This window comes from Mirounga angustirostris, unplaced genomic scaffold (genome assembly GCF_029215605.1).
Source record: "Mirounga angustirostris isolate CCGP_5_RB_7025 unplaced genomic scaffold, mMirAng1.0.hap1 SCAF_11, whole genome shotgun sequence".
NCBI lineage: Eukaryota > Metazoa > Chordata > Mammalia > Carnivora > Phocidae > Mirounga > Mirounga angustirostris.
In genome coordinates this window covers 56914040-56930057 of record NW_026991719.1, presented here as the reverse complement: position 1 = coordinate 56930057, position 16018 = coordinate 56914040, and the positions used below count along the sequence as shown (strand labels likewise).

The window sequence follows — 16018 nt, the reverse complement described above, 5'->3', positions numbered from 1 at the left end:
CACCTTTTTTCTCTTCTCATTCTGGGACTCCAATGATGCGAATGTTAGGTCTTAGGGGATAATCACTACATGTCTCTGAGGCATGGTTCATTTTTTAAAAATTCTGTTTTCCCATTGTTGTTCAGATTGGGTAATTTCTTTTTTTTTAAAGATCTTTTTAAAAAGATTTATTTATCTGAGAAAGAGAGAGAAAGAGAGAGAACGAGAGCACAGGGGGAGGGGCAGAGGGAGAATCTCAAGCAGACTCCCCACTGAGCACAGAGCCCACCGTGGGGCATGATCTCACGACCTCGAGATCATGACCTGAGCCAAAATCAAGAGTCAGATGCTTAACTGACTGAGTCACCCAGGGGCCCCCCAGATTGGGTAATTTCTAATGTTCTATTTTCAAGTTCACTGATTCTTTCCTCCATCCTGTCCCTCCTGTTGATAAGCCCATCCACTGAGTTTTTTACTTTGGTTATTGTATTCTTTGATTCTAAAATTTCTATGTGATTCTCGATTGTATCTCCTACTTCTTTGCCAAGACTTTTTTTTTTTTTAATTTGTTTCGACCTTGTTTGTAATCGCTCACTGAAGCATTTTTTATGTTGGCCGCTTTAGAATCCTTGTCAGATCATTGAAAGCTCTCTGTCATGTTGGTGTTGGCACCTGTGGATTATTTCTCATTCAAGTTGAGGGTGTCCTGGTTCCTGGTATGATGAGTGATTTTTTTTTATCACATCCTACACATTTTTGGATATTATGTTATGAGACACTGGATCTTATTTAAATCTTGTTTTTGGTAGGCTTCTTCTGACACTGTTGCCATCAGTGGAAGGAGCCACTGCCTGGTTACTGTCAGGTAGGGACCAGAAGTTCAAGTTCCCTCAGTGGTGTCAGTTGATACCTGAGGCAGAGACTCCTCCCTGCTGCTGGACACGGGTGGGAGTTCCAACTCCCCACTAGACCTCCACCGATACCTCTCTGGCTGGGAGGGGTGGAAGTGCCTCTTTCCTGCTCCCCAGGTGGCTTCCACTGACCATGAGTGGGGGGTACAGGTAGGGGCAGAGATGGCAGAACAGTGAACTGGCAGGAGAGGACAGGGAGAGCAGCAGTAAAACCCTGGAGTCTCCACTAGGCCTCCTCTGACACTCTGATATCATCCAGCAGGGATGGGAAGCCATGTTACCCTGTGGGGATGGAAGTTCCTGGCTCCCTATTCAGCCTTTCCTGACACCACCCGAGAGAGTGTTGGGGGAGTCTGGTGAGAGCAGAAGTCTGGGTTTCTACTTGGCCTTTACTGGCACGGGTGGGGTTGTGGTTCTTTTCTCTGATGTTTGGTTACAGTAGAGTGGTTCTTGTTTAAGAGTTTTCTGTCTGGCTGAGCTGCCCATTTCCTGGTCTTTTGGCTAGAGAGAACAGGCATCTATTGAGGCTTTCTTTGGTCTGTGCCCACTGGCATGTCCAGGCTGCTGGCCTCTCCAGCACCAGTCTGGGCTATATGAGGCAACGAGAAAACCTAGGGAACTCGCCACCTTGAGTTCAGGTCACTGGGGTGCCTAGTAAGTCTGCTCTTTCCTCCTTCCTTCAGAGTCTTCTTACATTTGTTTTATATATAATGCCCAGGATTTTAGCTGTAGTTAGCAGGAGGAATGGGGAGAAGTTGATCCACTCAAACTGGATCCAGAACTAGAAGTCTCTCAACTTTTTTTTTTTTAATTAATGACACTGATGTTCTGAAGAGTACAAGTCAGTTGTTTTGCAGACTACCCTACCTTCTGGATTTGTCTTTTTGTGTTTTTTTCCCTCATGGTGTTATTTATTTCATTCCTCTATACCCTGTTTTTACTGGAAACTGGAAATTAGAATGGAGACCATCTTAAATAGGTTGGTCAGGGTAGGCCTCAGTGAGAAGGTGACATTTGAGCAAAGACTTGAGGGAGGTGAGGAGGTGAGCCATACAGAAGGGTATACCCAGTAAGGGAAGAACTGGTGCAGAGGTCCTGGGGAAGGAGTACCCCTGGCTTGTTCAAGGAACAGCAAAGAGGACCAAGTGGCCAGAGCAGAATGAGGGAGGGGAAGAGCACCAGGAGATGAGATCAGAAGCTGAGTAGGGATTAAGATTGTATAGGGCCTGTAGGCCATCATAAGGATTTTGGCTTTACCCTGAGAGATGTGGAGAGCCACTGGAGGGTTTTGTCCAGAGAACTAACATGGTCTGACTTGGGTTTAGCAAGATCACTCTGGCTTCTGTGTGGAGAATAGGCCACAGTGGACAAGAATGGAAGCAGTGAGACCAGTTAGGACGCTGCTGCAGGGATTCAGGTGAGAGATGATGGTGGTTTGGACCAGGGTGGTTGCGCTGGATGTGATGAGAAGTGGATGGATTCTGGATGTACAGGTATCCCCCACTTTTCAAAAGTTTGCCTTACGCCACTTTGCTTTTAAGAAAGACACACATCACTACCTGTTTTCGCCAACTGAGAGAAATCCGAAGAGGATTTTTGCTTTTATTTATTTTTTCTAAAAGGGGTAAAAAAGTGAAAACATCATTCAGCATTTGTTTGGCAGCGAGCAGTTACAGAGACAGCAAGCAGCTAGAGCAGCCTGGCCAAGCGCTTTCCTGGGGAACTGCTCTCAGCAGCTCAGCATCAAGTCACTGTAGCTCGGAGCTGTGTCTGTGAGCCTCTGTGCTTTATCTCCATTTATTTTGTGCATTCGTTAGCAAGATGTGCCCTGAGGTATCAGAAAAGCCTAAGAGAGGTTATTTTGGGGGTCTGGGAACGCTCGAAGATTTTTTCTTACACATTAACGGTAATTGCTTTTTTGCCATTTCAGCTTCTGAAAGGTTTCAGAGGAACCTGTATTTTTGAAGAGAGAGTCACTAGATTTGCTGACAGAATGGATATGAGGTGTGGTTCCAAGGCTTTTTGGCCAGAGCCACTGGAAAGGTGAATCTGCCATTGACTGAGATGAGGACAACCTTAGGAGTGTCCATTCTGGGGGGCGGGGGGGGGGGGCGGAGATCAGACGTGCAGATTTGGACATGTTGAGTTTGAGATGTCTATTAGACCTCCAGATGGAGATGAATAGTAAACACCGGCACTGAGGTGCTCAAAGTTAGAGAAATGGAAATGTGGAAGCAGATCGTTACAGTCCCCGTGAGAAGTGCTGTTTCAGAGGGGTGTATGGAAAAGCAAGTTATTGACTCTCCTTGTGCGGGGAGGACTTAAGAAGAGTTTCACGAAGGAGATGACATTTCTAGTTTGGTCCTGAAGGGTGATTAGGTGTCCATCAGGTAGTGAAAAGAGAGAGGCGTCTCGCCTTCTATATTCTTAGACCCTGGCACACACCAGTTGCTCAGTCAGACCCAACCCAGTCACGAGTCGTGTGACCTTGAACATGCTCTGAGCTTTAGCCTCTTGACTTGTGAGATGGATATAATCATAGGGTTTTTGTGAGGATTAAATGTAAAACACTTCGCACATTCTCTGGTACACAACGGGTTAGGGTTAGTTATTTAGTTATTTGGTTAGTTACCAAGTCTAGGCTAGGCTGGTAACCCTGGAGCTTGAAGTCTTTTATATGCTCAGCAGTTTGACAATATTGACAAAAAGAGTGCTAGACTCTTCGCCACATCCTAAAAGTGGCTCAGGAAAAAAGCCCCCTGTAGCCTGGGCCCTCTGCAACGCTCTGATTGAGGAATAAGCATTGCGAAGCCTAGAGAGAATGGAGAGGGTCAAACATGCCTTCCCCATGGCCCATCCCTACTGACTGGTTCTCACTCACTCGCTCGCTCTCTCTCCCTCTCGCTTTCTCTCTCCATCCCTCCCTCCCTCTCTCTCTCTTTCATCTTTTCATTTTTAATGAATATGAGTAAAATCCCTTTAGAATCATAGTGAGCTTCTCCCCACTCACTCCAGAGAGACTCAGACTGGACTGGGTTGGCGAGGCTGGGAGGACGCGGTCAACCCTGAGACGCTTTGACGCTTGGCACACCCTCGCAACTGCTAGAGCCTGAGGCCCCAGGGAGACAGGCGCCCCCTACAGGTCCAAAGCAGCCCCGCGCCCCTGCAGGCGGCTGTGGTTGCTAGGCAACCGGGCGGCCTGCGCAGAGACTGAACCCACCAAGGAGTAGTAAGCAAGGGGATCCAGGAGGAGGGGAGAGACCATTTCTCACCCCATCCATCGTCTCTCTGGTGCCCTCAGCAAAATGACCCGGTTGGGGCAGGGCGGCCTGCTGCTGCCTGATAATCCGGGCTCATTCTTGAAGGTGGAGCTGTGTACAAAGTAGACAGATTTTGTGTGTGGAGAAACAATCAGCCTTGCCCCAAAGCCCTCTGGTCTCACCTGGGAGCTGGAGATCTGGGTCGCTTGAAGGCAGAAATTTCTGGTTTACAAGTAAGGGGGCTGTGGGGGTGCATCCTTGGTGAATGGGAATTCTAGCAAATTGGGTGTGGGTGGGAATGATGTTGGTGAGTAGTTCAGTAAAGTATCAAGATTTTCCCACCATTACCAATGTATGGATTAGGGAGTTCCTACTTTATTTTTTTAAAGATTGTACTTATTTATTTGAGAGAGAGCACACGGCGGGGGGGGGGGGGGGTGCCGAGGGAGAGGGAGAAGCAGACTCCCCGCTGAGCAGGGAGCCTGATGTGGGGCTCGATCCCAGGACCCTGAGATCAGGACCTGAGCCGAAGGCAGATGCTTAATGGACTGAGCCACCCAGGCACCCCGGGAATTCCTACGTTAGCCCATTGAAATAAAAAGTCTCCACAGAAATGACGATATTCATATCTTGGTAGAGACAAGTTTCTCAGTGGCTTTCCTGAACTAGGTTTCTCTATGGAGTTGGGAGAGATCCTGAGGTCGGTTGACCCCTGTGAGTAGGGATCGAGCCCAGCAAGAAGGAAAGAAAAAGAAGAATCGGCAGGTGGTAAACACAGAATTCAGCAGTTTCCTAGTGCTGTGTCTAGTTTGGGGCTAGCAAGTCTCAGATCTGTTGCCCCCTCTCTTAGGACCATGCTGAAGCACCCCATCCTTATGAGGGCCTGTGGGGACCAGAAATCCACAGCTTCCCTTCCTAGTCATCTAGTATTCTAGCCCAAGAGTGGGTCCAGGCAGGCCAAGGCTGTAGCCACAATGACTGTTCTACTTGGGACTCTTGCCTTCACTCTCAGCTAGTACAACAGGAGTTTCACTGTGGCCGAACCCCACGCCACAGCAAACTGAGGGGACAGCTGTGCCCAGGAGTCTTGTTGTGGGCCTTCCCTCAGGAGTTCCAAGGTAGAGATACCAAGCGGAGGTACTGGTAGCCAGAGAGGTACTGGGTCAGCCCCTGCCTCAGTCCACAAGGTTTCCACAGGGCACGGCGACAGAGGGAGGCTCCTTGCTCCCCGTGCTTCCAAACTGAACTGGGTCGGGGCTGTGCCTCAGCTCTATTAATAGCCCCCTAGCCCAGCCTGCTAGCCCCAAACCCGGATGCCAGGAGCTGTGAGTCAGCAGCTAAAAATAACGGAGAGCGACTGCACCCCAACCCCAACGAGCAGCTCCCTGAGGCCCTCCACCCTCACGTTTCGGTCAGTCCCAGTCCCCAGTAGAGGGCCTCCTAGAAGTTCAGTGTGCCGTAGCTGTCCAGTCCTCCTGGGAAGACGGTAAGGATAGGCGGTGGCAGGCTCAGGGCCGAGGGAGGACTCAGGGGCCCGGGCCTGTAGGGTCTGGGACTAGGTCCTGGCATTCTGGCCCCGAGTCTGGACTCCGAGGTGACACGACTGCAGCTGAGAGCCTGGGAGCGAAGAAGTTGAGGCCGCGGGGGATTGTCAGGACTGGGTCGGAAGGGGAGGGGGAGGAAGAGGCTGCTTGGCTGCGAGGCCGGACGCCGGGGAGGGGACAGAAAAGCAGGGGTGCGGGGTGGAGGTGCGCGCCGAGAGGCGAGAGCCTGGCAGTACCTGACAGGCTGGCCGCCCCCGGAGCTGAGGCCGGCGATCGGTCAGATTGAGGGGCGGATCGGGAACCGGGAAAACTAAGGAAATGCAGCTTGAAAGGGGAGTGTGTGAAGGAGACCTGGCCGCTACGCGGCGGCGCGGACGCCCCAGGAGACTGGGACCGGACAGCGGCCGCGGCGTGGGCTCCCGACGCGCCTACCTCCTCCCCGCCCATCGCGCGCTGGCGCCCCCCTCCCACCGCGCCAGCTGCAGGCCAGGTATGTTGGCTTGGACCGCGGCCCGTGTACGTATGTGCGTGTGTATGCATGGCGGGGGCGGGGCGGTGAGAAGGGAAGGGGCGGGGCCCGGCAGGAGGAGGGGGCGGGAATACAAATTCAAACTCGCTTCCGTCAATCCCGAGACCGGAAGCGGTCAGGGGTCTTTTGGGAATTGTAGTTCCCGGGGGCTGCCTTGCAATCGAGCAGGGTCGTGTCCCGAGGGGCTGGTGCGGCCCCCCCACCCCTCCCTCCCGCCGGGTCCCAGTCTGGCGAGAGGAGAGGAATTGAGAACCGAACCTCCTGACCTCGCCAGCGTCTTAATTCGATTTCCCTTCGTGTGGAGACACGAACCGGGGGGAATGTTGGTGCGGTGGGGGACTGAAGAGGCAGCCACAGAACCCGCTCCGGTCCCCGGTTTTGCCTTGGCCCCTCCCTCCCCCTTCTACCGGACTCCTCATCCTAGGTCAGCTCCTCACTGGTCTCCTTAACTGATTTAGCCCAGGACCTCCCGAGCAGCACATACACTGGGGAACTTGTTCCTCGAGGGGAAGGAGGGCCTGGGGACCAGACCCTGCGCGCAGCAGCTCAGAGAGGCGAAAACTTGTGGAAATCTTGTGGAAATCGGATTATACCCTCAGGGTCTAGAGTCAAGGACACAGGTCCCCAACCGGCACGGAAAACAGGTGGCATTCAGACGTCACGGTGACGACTGACGCGGCCTTCTTCTTGCGGCAGGTGACCACAAGGTGGAGCTACAACGCAACTCTGCGCAGCGTGCCTCGGCCACCCAGAGTGTCCCCCGCGGGGGCTGCTCTCCTGCTTCCCCTCTTGCAGCCCTTCGTCGTCCCAGGTGGTCCTCCCGCCTCCAGCCCAAGATTCTCGCCCGTGATGACCCCTCAGTGTCATGTCACATTAGACCGGGATGGAAGGTGCATCCCCCACCAAGCCCCCCCCCGCGCTGAAAAGATCAGACCACGACCAAACGGGAGTTAAATTTATTGAGTAACAGATTAACAACATAGGAGGAGCCAACCTGTCTTGAAGAAAAGGCTGTGAACAGCAAAAAGCCACCTATAGGCGCAGAATTAAATGGCTACATGGGCTCTTCAGCCCCCAGCATCTAGGCAGGAAAGCAGTTAAATTGCAGGGGTCAGGAGAGACAGTGAATGGAGTGGGATTGGTGTTTCCATCATCTTAGTTCTCCAGGAAAGGCCGTTCTGTCATCTCCTCCAGTCATTGGTCCAAGCTAGTCGATCCCTGACACACCCTGTGCCTTCTACACAAGAACACGTGTACGCAGATCTGAAACATTATTGTGGCAACCTCCTTCCCACTTTCTCTGTTCTAGTTTCATTTCGGGAGAAACTTCCCGTGACTCACGGTCTTCCCAATGACCTCAGGTCAAAACCCCAAGGGGGAGCCAGACTCCATGGAAGCTTGCCGCATGCCCTCATAGTTCAAAACCTTCCGTTGGCAAAGTTTACCCCACCCCATCCCCACTCAGCCACTCTCCCTTCCTTGTGGTTAGTCAATCCAGACAGGCCTCAGACTCTGGTTGGTGGGGGTCCAGGGTTGGGCATTCACTCCATTATGAAATTGTTGATCCTGGTCAGCAGCACTGCTGTTTCTAAGCCTAGAGCAGGGGGTGGGGAGAGGGGAGGACATATAGGGAGTGACCAAAGGGCAGACTAGAGGAAGAGAGAAATGAGGTGAGGGAGGACGTTCTTACCAGTTTTCTCTCTCTCCTTCTTACATCTCCTAAAGGGAGAAAAGCTTCCCATTATGAGTTCAGCCGGCCTCGGCCATGACCCTTTGATCCCTGGTGCCCCCAAACTGCCTTTCCCCAAGCCAATTTGGCGTGGAAGGAAGGGTCTCAGAATCTCAAAGGCACCAAACAGACCCAACCCCACGCTCCGGGCAGCATACGTGGGTCTGAATCAGCCACGTCACCGGGACCCTGGGGGAGAATGCAGACCCGGAAAGCTGAGGTGTGAAGTGCTCACCCTTGGAGGAGGAAGGTCCACAGAAGCAACAGGGTAGAGACACAGTTGGTGATGATCCACATCATAAGGTAGGTTTGAGGGGGCTACGGGAAGAGGAAAAGGCACCTGTCGGTGACCAGAGCACCAAAGGTAGTATATGGGGTGGCGGGGGTGGGGAGTGGAATATGTAAGGAAGAGAGGGCCAGGGATAAGGAGGAGCAGGGACGGGGGAGGAAGGGGTGGGCTGACAGTCCCAGAGCCCTTACGATGATCCAGACAGGGTAACGCATCTGCTGCAGCAACTGGCAGTCATTGGTGGTGACCGAATCCACCCCTGCGCACCAGAGCAGGGAAAAGAGCCAAGGCTTGTTCACCACAAATAGGTTCACCGAGACATTATCCTGGTGTAGTGCCCTGTGGAGGTGGGAAACAGGAATATCCAGGATCACGGGGCACGAGGCACAGGAGGCAGCCCCCGTCCACGCTTGACTCTACAGTGTTGCTGCCGAGGAACTATCAGTTCGATCTTTACATACAGCCCCTGACCATCAGTGATTTTCTTTGCATGGCTGAACTTTGCCTCCTGGTGGATCCCACCTCCGGATCCTAGCTTTGCCATCTGGGGCCGCACAACTGTGTCTCTCTTCTTTGTCCCATGACAGCCCTTCGGAGGTCTGGGGAGCAGGTGAGCATGTCTCCGAGTCACCTCCTCTGCAGGCCCGACAGCCCCAGCTCCCTTAACCAAGGCCCGGGGACCTGGCTTCTCCTTCCCTTCGCCATCCAAACCTCGCCCAAGCTGATCTTGCTTCAGTTTCTCAGTGTTCCTTTCGAAGTGTGGGGGCTTGCATCTGAACATGATATCCCAGGTGGGCTTGGCCCAGCTTTGAGTACAGCAAAAACTCCTCTTGGCTTCTGGGCATGATGCCTGCATGCAGGCAGCCCGGGGTCGGGTTCGTTTTGGCAATGTCACAAGCCACTGATGACTCATTATGCACACTATTCAGTCAAAGCCCTGGTCTCTCTCGCACATGTTCCTGCTGAATGCCAGTATCTCCTCTCTCGGCTTTGTGCAATTGAGCTTCCTTTGGACTGCAAATAGAGGTCTTTACATCTATCCTTGTGTTTCCTCTTGGTACATTTGGTCCATCGTCTTAGCGCGCGTAGGCCTTTCGGGGCCTTGATTTCATCACCAGTGTATTCATTACCAATTCATGTCTTTTGGAAACATGATCAGCAGTTGAGGTTGACTAGGACAAGACTAAAGGGAGGGCCAAAGCCAATGTCGTGTCGTGACAGCTCGGGGAAAGGTCCTTAAAATACTTGCGATGACTGGGCTATCATTCAGGCCACGTTTTTTTTTTTTCCCTGCCTGACCGCAGGGACCTTATAAGAGACCTTGGCAATGGCATGCTTTGCCGTCCATCCTGTTTACTGGCTGGGTCAGCTTCCGGGGCCCAGCTCACATCCGGGACTCTCTTGCCTCTCTCCCCTGGACCCCTCCTCTCTTGCTCTTACTTATCTCTGTGGTGAAGAAGGAAAGCTAAATCTGTTCTTGTGGCCTACAAGGTCCTACCCAGTTTGGCTCCTGCCCACCTCCCCAGCCTCACATTCCCCTTGATTCGGCTGCTGTCCCTGCTCCTCTTGCAGCTCTTCTCAGCATTCACTAGCTCCTTGTGACCGCGACCGGTCAGGTCTCAGCCCAGATAGCACCTCCTCTTTAATGACTTTTCCTAATGTGGCCCCTCTCGAGCCCTCACTCCCAAGCCTAATTGCTCTACTTCATCTCCCCGTTTTCTTATCTTCATATCACTTATCACTACCCAATACGCATGTAATTCGTTCGGTTTGTTATCTGTCTCTTTGTATGTGTGCCCAAAGCCTGCAACAAAGAGTGCCTGACACAGAGCGAGTGTTAAATATATTGATAAATATTTGTTGTATGCGTGAATAAATGAATGGCTTTTGCCCTCCCTGAGGTGGCGCTACCCTGCCATGAAGCTTCCTGGGATCCCCTTGGCTCCTTTCCCCGGACACTCACTTGATATCCAACAGTGGCAGATCTTGGTAGGGGAGGTTGAGAAACTGGGGTCTCTCAGTTCTGTTGCTTCCCTGCTGTCCATATATCTGGCGCATCCTGGGTGCCCGTTGTTGGACATTGGCCCGATCTTCATCTGGTAGCCAAAGGACCTGTGGTTCGGAGAAGATAGCTGTGAATCTGGGGAGAGCTTGGGGATTCCAGGGGCAGGGGCAGGGGCAGGGGCAGAGAGGTCCGACCACAGAAGGGGGTATATGAGTTGGGGTAGGACCCTGGGGCAGGGGGCCACCTCAAAATGATCACCATGGCCTCGGGAAGGCAGGGGCTGGGGAGAGGGGCAAGAGGGAGCACTTGGGGTCCTGGCAATATCACCATGGCTTGGGGCACCCTCGCGCTCAGCACGGTCTCCAAGGTCTGGTTCACAAATGTGTCATGGTATGTGTGATTTCGTGGGGGGCGGCGCAAGTCAAACATGATGGAAAGGTTAAGGACTGCGGCTTCCTTTAGCAGCTCTTCCAGCGTTGGTACTGACTGGTTCTCAGCCTCCTTCCGATCAGGGCCTGATAGCCGCTTGGCCCCCCAGAAGGGTTGCCTCTATAAGAACAGGAAGGTTATTTCAAGATCAGAAGGAGCCGTTAGGCCATTGCCCCATCCTTCCCGTTTTCACTCATTTCCCCTACTTGGCGCCCAGCTTCTGTGCACCTCTGAGCCACGGTCTTTCTTTCTTCCAACTGTGGCCCTTTCCAGACCGTCTAACACCTTACTCTGTGACCCCCCAACCTCCTCCCCTCCCAGTTTCCTAACTTCCTCTCTCCCGCTACATTTTCTCTTTGGCCTTGCAGAGACCTCTGGGGTCTTGGCCCCTTGGTTTCCTCCCGGTCCATCAGCCCCTTTCTGCCACACCTACGTCCCCTACCCTTGGTCCGTCCACGGCTTGAATTACTTTTCCATAGCATCCTCAACTCTATTCCTGCCCTGCCTGCCCCCCCCCCCCCCCAATCTGGAACTCTGATTCAACTCTATAATTGTCTGCCTCCTCCAGCCTTAAAACTGGGGAGCAGAGCACATCGTGTGGACTGTCGCTATAGTCCTTTTTCACCTTCAGTGCCACTTCATCATCCTTTTTTTTTTTTTTTTAAAGTAAGCTCTACGCCCGACATGGGGCTTGAACTCATGATCTTGAGAGTCGCATGCTCTGATGACGGAGCTAGCCAGGCGCCCCACTTAACCATCCTTTTCCTTGTTCTTGTTTTGCTCCTTCTTCCATTCCTGGTGGCTCTTCCAAACCTCTGCCACTCTCCTCTCCTCCCCTTGTAATCAACAAACGCCCTTACCTCCTAATCACCAACATGGACAAAGCAAGCAATCTAATACCTATTAAGTATTGACTTATGTGCCAGGTGGTGTTAGAAGTGTATTAATTTGGGGTGCCTGGGTGGCTCAGTCGTTAAGCGTCTGCCTTCGGCTCAGGTCATGATCCCAGGGTCCTTGGGTCGAGCCCCGCATCGGGCTCCCTGCTTGGCGGGAAGCCTGTTTCTCCCTCTCCCACTCCCCCTGCTTGTGTTCCCTCTCTCGCTGTGTCTCTCTGTCAAATAAATAAATAAAATCTTAAAAAAAAAAAAGAAGTGTATTAATTTATTTAATTGTCCCAATAATCCTACAGGATAGGTCCTGTTTTGATGCCTATTTTACAGATGAGGAAAATGAAGCCCAGAGAGACTAAGGAATGTTGCTCAGGCTCACACAGCTAGTAGGTGGTGAAGCCAGGAGTCAAACCCAGACACCCCTGGTCTTAATCCCTCTGATATGTCATCATACATAGAGTTCAGTGAAAAACCAATCAAGGGCCGCCTGGGTGGCTCAGTCAGTTAAGTGTCTGCCTTCATTCAGCTCAGGTCATGATCCCAGGGTCCTGGGATCAAGTCCCATATCGGGCCCCCTGATCAGTGGGGAGCCTGCTTCTCCCTCTGCCGCTCTCCCTGCTTGTGCTCTCTCTCTCTCTGACAAATAAATCAATCAAATCTTTAAAAAAAAAAAAAAAGAAAAACCAATCAAAGTGCAAAGGAATATATGAAGTGATCCTATTTGTGCAAAATGAAAAGTACGTGTGTGTACATACGTGTGTGTACATGTATGTATGTATATATATGGACATATGGAATACATACCCAACTGTTAGCAACGAATATCTCAGAGGAGTTGGATTATGGGAGACTTTTCAAACGTTTAGGTTATTTCTCTAATGTTTAATTTTTTATGAGGAACGTGTATTCCTTTTATAATCAGGAAAAGAGGAACTGAGAAAATAAAGTACCCTTAATGAATATTTTTTGTCACCTACAGGACTGAAGCCTGAACTGGGGCCGGCATTCAGAGCCCTTCGAGACCAAGCCCCTGCTCCCCTTGCCAGTCTCACCTCTTACTACTCCCATGAATTTTATCTCCCACTTGCACTGAGCCACTTTTTGTCTCCTGGAAACACTTCTTCATACCTCTGCGCTTTGCATATGCTCTTCCCTCTGACTAGAGTTGTCAGTCCCTGCTTTGCCCACTTAAAAACCATTGTCATTTCATGTGCTGCTCAGGCCTTCTCTCTTGTGAAACCGCTCCTGATCCTCTCCCACGCCCACCGTGCCAAACAGTGGCTTTGCCAAACAGCGGCTTTGCCAAACAGCAGCTTTGCTCTCTCTCCTCTCTGTTTACTTTCCTACCTACTTATTTATTTATTTATTTGAAGATTTTATTTATTCATTTGAGAGAGAGAGGGGGAGAGCATGAGCAGAGGGGAGGGGCAGAGGGAGAGTGAGAAGCAGACTCCCCGCTGAGCAGGGAGCCCTGACACAGGGCTCCATCCCAGGACACCCCCCCACACCCCGGGATCATGATCTGAGCCCAAGGCGGGCGCTTAATCATCTGAGCCACCCAGGTGGCCTCTCTCTTCTCTATTTCGTAAAGCTCTTGTGATCGCTCTAGTTTTCCTATGCTTACAGCCTATTGGCTCAGCTCTGTCCTGTCCTTGGAGGGAGTGACTTGCGGGCAGAGACTGGATACCTATTGCTCAGCACAGGGCTCAGAAAATACTTATCGATGAATGAACTCTCCGCTCCCCCCCACAAGTGCCCCTACAGGTGGTTGCCTCTTCTGTGAGGCTGTCTTCACCTCTAGGAACCAGGTCCCGGCATTGAGCTTCTTCAGTTCAGCGCAGGAGAAGTCGCTGCTGTGGGAGGAGGTTCGGGCTGGGAACACAGAGGCCACATCCGTGGTGCGGCTCAGGTGCTCATCATGCATGAGGAAGGGGATCCCGTCAGAGCTGAGGGCACAAGGCGGGGGTCAGAGGGCTGAGCTCTGGGACTGCTCATCACTTCCTGAGCTCCCCTGCTGCCTCCCTCTGCCCCCCCCCAGCTTCTTTCACCTGACCATCACGTCGGTCTCAAACACAGCAGCTCCACATTCAGCGGTCTTCCGCAGGGACATCAGGGTGTTCTCGGGGGCCAGCTGGGCAAGGGAATTGACAGGGAGGTAGCAGAGAAGGGTGGGAGCCTGGGAACCCACAGGCCCGATCGCTGCAGCCTGGAGGAGCAGACCCATCCCACCCAACACTCACCATGGGGGCCCCTCGGTGTCCCACCAGACCAGGCTTGGGGGGTAAGTCTCTGGGCTCCATGATACAGGGTGAGGAGATGCATAGTGGGGCCAGGTAGACGGCCAGGGAAACTCCAAAAAATAGGAACAGGAGCAGAGTCTTGGGACCTGTGGGGCACGGGGGAGAGGCTATGGAGAAAGGGCAGTGGGTGAGCTCTGGCGGGGGGAGCGGGCAGAGAGCCGAGTACAGGTGCAGTAAAACAGAAGTGGCGATGGCCAGTGGGGGTACGTCGGGGAGTGGAGGTGGCACCTCTTCGACGGACACGGTAGAAGGTAGCAGCCACAGGCCAGGCCAGGAGGGTGACACCAGCAACTGCTCCGATATGCAGGAATGGGGCTGTGGCCTGGGGACAAGAAGCGGTGAGGAGGGTTCTTCGCCCTCGCGCCCCTCCCCTCCGCCTCCTAGGACCTGAGTCCGGAGCTACTTGTAGCTCTGGGGACCAGGGGGTTGGACGCAGGCCAAGGTTCCCACCTAGTTCCCCGGAGATCAGTCACTCACCTGCAGTGACAGACGTAAGCTACGCCATTCCTGCTGCCATTGGACGTCCAGTCCCACAAGGCCAGCGGCCACAAGAAGCATAATGAGCAGCAGCAGCATCTGGGGGAACCAGGGACGGACGGGGCCTTCTTGGTCAACCCGGGCTCTGCCCCGCCCCCGCCCCTGCCCCCGCCCCACTCTCTGAAAACAGGACCATTTCTTTCCCCCTGACTCATCCCCATTCCTTCTCTCACTCAACACGTATTTACTAGGCTTCACGTCCTGAGCTTGAGTCCGCGCGTAGGATACTAGGGTGCTCGGCAAAGACCTGGCCCAGGGCCCCCCTCTGCCCGCTCACTCCCATCCCCACTGTACCTTGTGGACACTGTGCAGATGCAGAGGCTGACCACAGAGCCGCAGGAGCAGGGCCAGGAGCTGGAGGCAGAGGGCGGTGGCAGGAATGAGGCACCCAGCGGGGTCGCTGAGATGCGCTTCCCAGGCTGATGCCTCCCTCCTGCCCTCCCCTCAGTGGCCAGGGGGCGATGCTGAACAGGAAGGGAGGAATTAACGGGGTGGGGGGGTGGTTAGGCGGGCTGCTCCCCGACCCACCAATAGCAGGGATGCATATGTGACAAGTAGAGAGATGACCAGCAGAAATGCCAGGGACCAGTCCATCCAGTGTCCCCAGTGGTGGAACAGGAATCTGTGGGAAGGGAGAGGAAAATGTCTGAGTGGGGGCAGGGGTGTGAATAGTGGCCTGAGGGGAGTTGGCGTGGGTGGGTCCAGAAGGATGACCAGAAGGGAGTGAGGGGAAGCACTTCATGGGGCCAGGGGTCCCAAGGACTGGGGGCCGGGGGGGTGGGGGGGGACTCCGTGGAGGAATTTTCTAAGGAGGTTGGGTACCAGGACAGCTGGGCAGGGCTGGGGATGACTGAGCCCCCAGGGGTCCCAAGGTGGGGCAGAGATTAACATGGATGCTGAGGAAGGAGGGGGTCCATGACACACTCATTGAAGTTGTGCAGGTCATTGAGAAGGATGAGCCCGATGTACAGCCAGCCCAGGGAGAGGAGAAAGGTGAGGAAGAGCAGGCCAAACCAGATACAGTCGCACTGCAAAGGGGCAGGAGAGAAGCTCACAGCCGATCCCCACTTCCAGCTCAGAGTCCCCAACGGATGGCAGCTCAGTGGGGCTTCCTGCCAGGCGTTGGGCTGCTCTGCTCTGCCCGGCAGACAGGGACAGATTTTCTTCCTGGGGAGAGAAAGCCCCTTCCCCCCAGCTGCCTCTGAGCACACTTGGCCTCCTTATCCCCTCCAGGCGGCCTCTGCCTTGGACTTCCAGTACCCCCCCATCCCCACTCCACCTTGCTGGTTTGCATCCTCTCTTTGGGGCATTTCCTCCAGTGGCAGCTATACAGGCAGTGGAGGCAGCGGGCCCAGACGGAGCAGCAGCCGGGGGACTCGGCCATGGTGAGGGCCTGGGAGAAGGGACACTCAGCCATCAGGCACCCTGGCAGAAGACGGACCCCAGCCTCCCTCCCAGGGCATCTCAGGAGCTTCGGGGGAGGAGCAGAGGCCTGGGCCGCTGCTCAGCAACGGGAGGGAGGTCATGGGGCTGCCCGAAGTGCCAGATTGGACGAGGACGTGAGCCGGGGCGGGGGATAATCTCTGGGGTCTTTCTTTCCCTTGAACCCGGATACC

The 16018-nt window shown here is 53.6% G+C and overlaps 1 protein-coding gene across 1 annotated transcript; it reads right to left on the bottom strand.

Moving 5' to 3' along the window:
- Nucleotides 1–7267: 7267 nt before the first annotated feature.
- GDPD2 (glycerophosphodiester phosphodiesterase domain containing 2) lies at nucleotides 7268–15786 on the bottom strand. Its single transcript, XM_045879266.3, has 15 exons — nucleotides 15682–15786; nucleotides 15327–15430; nucleotides 14931–15024; nucleotides 14697–14756; nucleotides 14343–14441; nucleotides 14094–14187; nucleotides 13806–13951; nucleotides 13614–13696; nucleotides 13361–13511; nucleotides 10574–10795; nucleotides 10205–10353; nucleotides 8433–8580; nucleotides 8188–8270; nucleotides 7914–7942; nucleotides 7268–7817 (listed from the first exon to the last, which is right to left on the bottom strand). The coding sequence occupies exons 1-15, from the start codon at nucleotides 15784–15786 to the stop codon at nucleotides 7765–7767; spliced, it is 1620 nt and encodes a 539-aa protein (XP_045735222.3). The 3' UTR covers nucleotides 7268–7764.
- Between the last annotated feature and the right edge of the window lie 232 nt (nucleotides 15787–16018).

What these genes read in the sequence shown, in the direction of transcription:
- GDPD2 (XM_045879266.3), bottom strand. Translation starts at nt 15,786, where the DNA reads ATGGCCGAGTCCCCCGGCTGCTGCTCCGTCTGGGCCCGCTGCCTCCAC. An exon ending in GACACCGAGGGGCCCCCATG is followed by an intron (nt 13,697 to 13,805) that starts GTGAGTGTTGGG and finishes TCCCTTGCCCAG; the next exon opens with CTGGCCCCCGAGAACACCCT. An exon ending in GAAGGAGAGAGAGAAAACTG is followed by an intron (nt 7,818 to 7,913) that starts GTAAGAACGTCC and finishes CCCCTGCTCTAG; the next exon opens with GCTTAGAAACAGCAGTGCTG.